General features: G+C 40.9%; 1 protein-coding gene across 1 annotated transcript; it reads right to left on the bottom strand.

Moving 5' to 3' along the window:
• Positions 1-1,983: 1,983 nt before the first annotated feature.
• On the bottom strand, positions 1,984-2,295 carry LOC138364700 (high mobility group nucleosome-binding domain-containing protein 5-like). The gene has a single exon (XM_069324682.1). The coding sequence runs from the start codon at positions 2,293-2,295 to the stop codon at positions 1,984-1,986; it is 312 nt and encodes a 103-aa protein (XP_069180783.1).
• Between the last annotated feature and the right edge of the window lie 1,117 nt (positions 2,296-3,412).

Here is a 3,412-nt window from a genome sequence, read left to right as displayed (position 1 = left end):
CGAGTCGTCTGCTGTTTTCTTATCCTATCATATTACTTCTGTTATCCTCTTGCGTCTCTCTTACTCGTCATTATCCTTTCCACATATATCTCTTTCTTATCTCTTATTTACATATACTTCTATTGTTTTCTCCATATTCTTCCTGCTTTTCAGTTTTTCATTTTTTTATCGGTTCTCAGTAATTCCCTATTCATACAATTAAGACTTCCTTATTAATGCTACTCAATAGCTCGGTTGATAGAGCTTCGGCATCACGCACTTGGGGTCCGCTGTTCGAGTCTCCCAGAGCCCAGGGGAACGAAATTTCCTACTACTCCTGCCTGGTTCACGGTCGTATTTTCTTCCTGAATCCTCTGTTCTGTCCCAAGTCCTATTGATATGTACATTCAACCACGTATGATTGCAAGGACACAAATTTAGCTCTTGATGTCCGCCTCTTGATCGAATACGGTAGTTTTCTGAGATATGTTTCATCGACGTTTGTCATGTATGAATGCCTCCATCACTTCGTTCTACGTACATATATGTCTTATAGATATATTACGAATAGATATGTGTGTGTGTGTGCGCGTCTCTATTACTGAAAAAAACACAAATTCCGTGATCATCTGTTTCCAATCAGGGAGATACTCTCTAATTGAAGTAAATGTAAGGAAAAAATATACCAGTTACAGCACTCTGTTGTTGATGCCTGAAGATAGAAGGATGTGTGCTGTGCCATGAACTGTGCCATGTGTGCTGTTTGCATCTTGGGTACGCCAAGTGGTAGACCAGCATCTTGGACTAGCCAAGGTCGGTGAATCCTGGGGAATCAGGAAATCGAGCTTGTTCATGTGTTGAAAAAAGAGAGAAAAAACTTGCTGTGGGTGAGTTGCTTTTTCTTCTGGCCCTTGTATTCCCTCTGCTTCTCTATTTGTCGTATTACCTCCCATTTATCTCTCCATAGTACTATATTTCTCTGAATTTTTTATTGATTTGTAACCTTTCCCAGTTTGTCAAATTTTTGTCTAAACTTTAGGTAACAAAATAGATCTTTTTCAGAGATATTTTAGTTCAAGATATTCTTCGAATGTAGAGGTTTGAAGGGTCTAGTTCCATCGTCTTCTGACCCTTCGCCTTTCCTATCATTTCCTTTGTTTCCGTCTCCTTCCCTCGTTCCCTCTCCTCCTCCTTCCTCCTGTCCAACTTTCTCCTGTCTCTCAAGGACTTCTGCGTCCGCTACACAAGCAGGACTTCGTTATCATTGCCTGCAGGGTCCTTCTTCATCCTCCAGGAACACGCTGATTGATTAGGATTAAGCCAACCCAAAAGGTGGCACGGGAATGAATACCCCGTAAGTGGTGGCCCTTTGGAGCCATTGCCAGTATCATTAGCTGATACTGGAGATCTGTGGAGGTGCGACTGCACCCTACGGAGAGGTCGTGACCTCTGAGGAGCACGCTACTTGCTTGCCTTGAAGGCTCCTTTGGTTACTCAACCTTCCCTCTGGGCTTTAATTTTTTACAGTTGTTACTCTTCCCTTATTCTGAGCATCTTTCTTATTTCATCTATTATTCTTCGCTGTTTCTCTTCCCTGTCTATTTTCCTTTGGGTCTCCTATCTTCTTGTCTATATCTCTTATGTTCTCTTTTCGTTCGATAATATTTCTTGTGCTTCCATGCTTCCTTATTTGTTCCTGCCTTAAATTCCTTAATTCATTCAACCCTTTTTTGTATTTTGTTTCCTATTTCTTCTCTTCCGTTGCGGCTTCCACTGCTCAGTTCTTATATTTCTTTACATTTGTTTGCCTCTTGGGTAACTTTCCCGCCGTTCTATATCTCCGTTACCTCTTTTCCTGTTCCTTGGAGACCCATCTCTCCTTCTTATCCATCTCCTCTTCCACTCCATTTACTCGTAGGCTTCTCTCCCATCTTGTTTTACCTGTTTCTTTACTATTCCATGTTCAAACCCTTTCTCCACTTTATCATCCTCCGTCTCTTTTTCTTATTCGCTTTTCTTCTTCCTCCCTCCTCCTCCTTCTTCTTCCTCTTCCTTCTCGTCCTCCTGCTTTCTCTTTCTCATTTCTCCTTCTTCCTCTTCCTTCCTCCCTTCACCTTTTTTATTCCTCTCTTCCTCTTTTGCCTTACTCTCTACCCTGTTTCCTCGTCTTACTCTTTCCTCCTCTTTCTTCCTCCTCCTCTCTCTTCCTCCTTCCTCCCCATCTTCCTCCTCTCCTCCTCCCGGTGAGAGGTCAATGTAGGTCACGAAGGAATACAGGGGCAAAAGACGTAGTTTAAGTTCCTTTTTGTTGTTCATCTGCTACTGAGGTTAAGGATTGGTTGTGGTGGTTTTGGTGGTGGTGGTGATTGATGTTAACCAGACCACACACTAGAAGGTGAAGGGACGACGACGTTTCGGTCCGTCCTGGACCATTCTCAAGTCGATTGTGATCGGTGATGCTGATGTATGTGGTAGTGGTAGTGTTGATGTATATATATTTAGGACATCAATTATTGACTAAAATAGAGGCAGACATATAATGATATGAAAATATAGAACAGAAAGGGTACACAGAGCGAACAAACAAAAGATGCGACAAGAATAATTAGTGTAGTGGAGAGATTACGTTAATCATAAGCAGTTTTATAATTCAGTTAATTTGGGTTTTGCAACGATCCTTGGCCATGACTACAGCACACCTGCTCGACAATTGCAACATCCGCAAAGCACTTGACTGCTTGCAACATCATTCGTGCGTGGGAACATTGCAGGTGAGAACTGGATATTGCAGATTGCGACCCAGTGTTAGAAGGATAGGACAGTAGAGTAAGGAAAGAGAGGAAGTAATAAGGGCATGGAAAGTAGGAACTGATGGAAAATAAGAAACTATGGGAAGGAGTGAGAGTACGAAAGAAAGTTGGGAAGGTGTAGTCGAAGTGTAAAATAAGTAAAAAACACACTTTAAAGCTTGGGTTACTTTCTAAAACCATGCTTCTGACATTGGTAATGTTGTTGAAACCATCTTCATATATTGTGTAAGGTCGAAATAGAACTCGTAAAGGCTCTCATCCAACTCTTCTCCATCAATTTAATATAACTAAGAATTCTGGATCTAATCTTACCAATGAACATTCTGCTACAATAATAATTTACTACTTCATAAACCTATTAATATTGCTACGTCCCTTCACAGGAGCTATTATCTCTCTAATGTGTTAAATGCAAAAACGTGCATTTTAATCCATTGCATTACTCTCAATGAAGTCTTACATGCAATAAGCCACAACTCCCACGGTAGGTTCAATAACAGAGTTATAACTTCTCCCACGTTCCCCTCCCACATCAGCCAATTGATATTTACCCTAAAAATATCTGATTGTTTGCCTCAAGTATTGTAAGTTTTCCAAATGAAATTCTCAACGAGTTTATCAAA

This window comes from Procambarus clarkii, chromosome 14, assembly GCF_040958095.1.
Source record: "Procambarus clarkii isolate CNS0578487 chromosome 14, FALCON_Pclarkii_2.0, whole genome shotgun sequence".
Taxonomy (NCBI): domain Eukaryota; kingdom Metazoa; phylum Arthropoda; class Malacostraca; order Decapoda; family Cambaridae; genus Procambarus; species Procambarus clarkii.
This window is presented reverse-complemented; position numbering and strand designations above follow the sequence as displayed.

Excerpts from the sequence above, each read along its gene's own strand:
- LOC138364700 (XM_069324682.1), bottom strand. The coding sequence starts at position 2,295 with ATGAACAACAAAAAGGAACTTAAACTACGTCTTTTGCCCCTGTATTCC.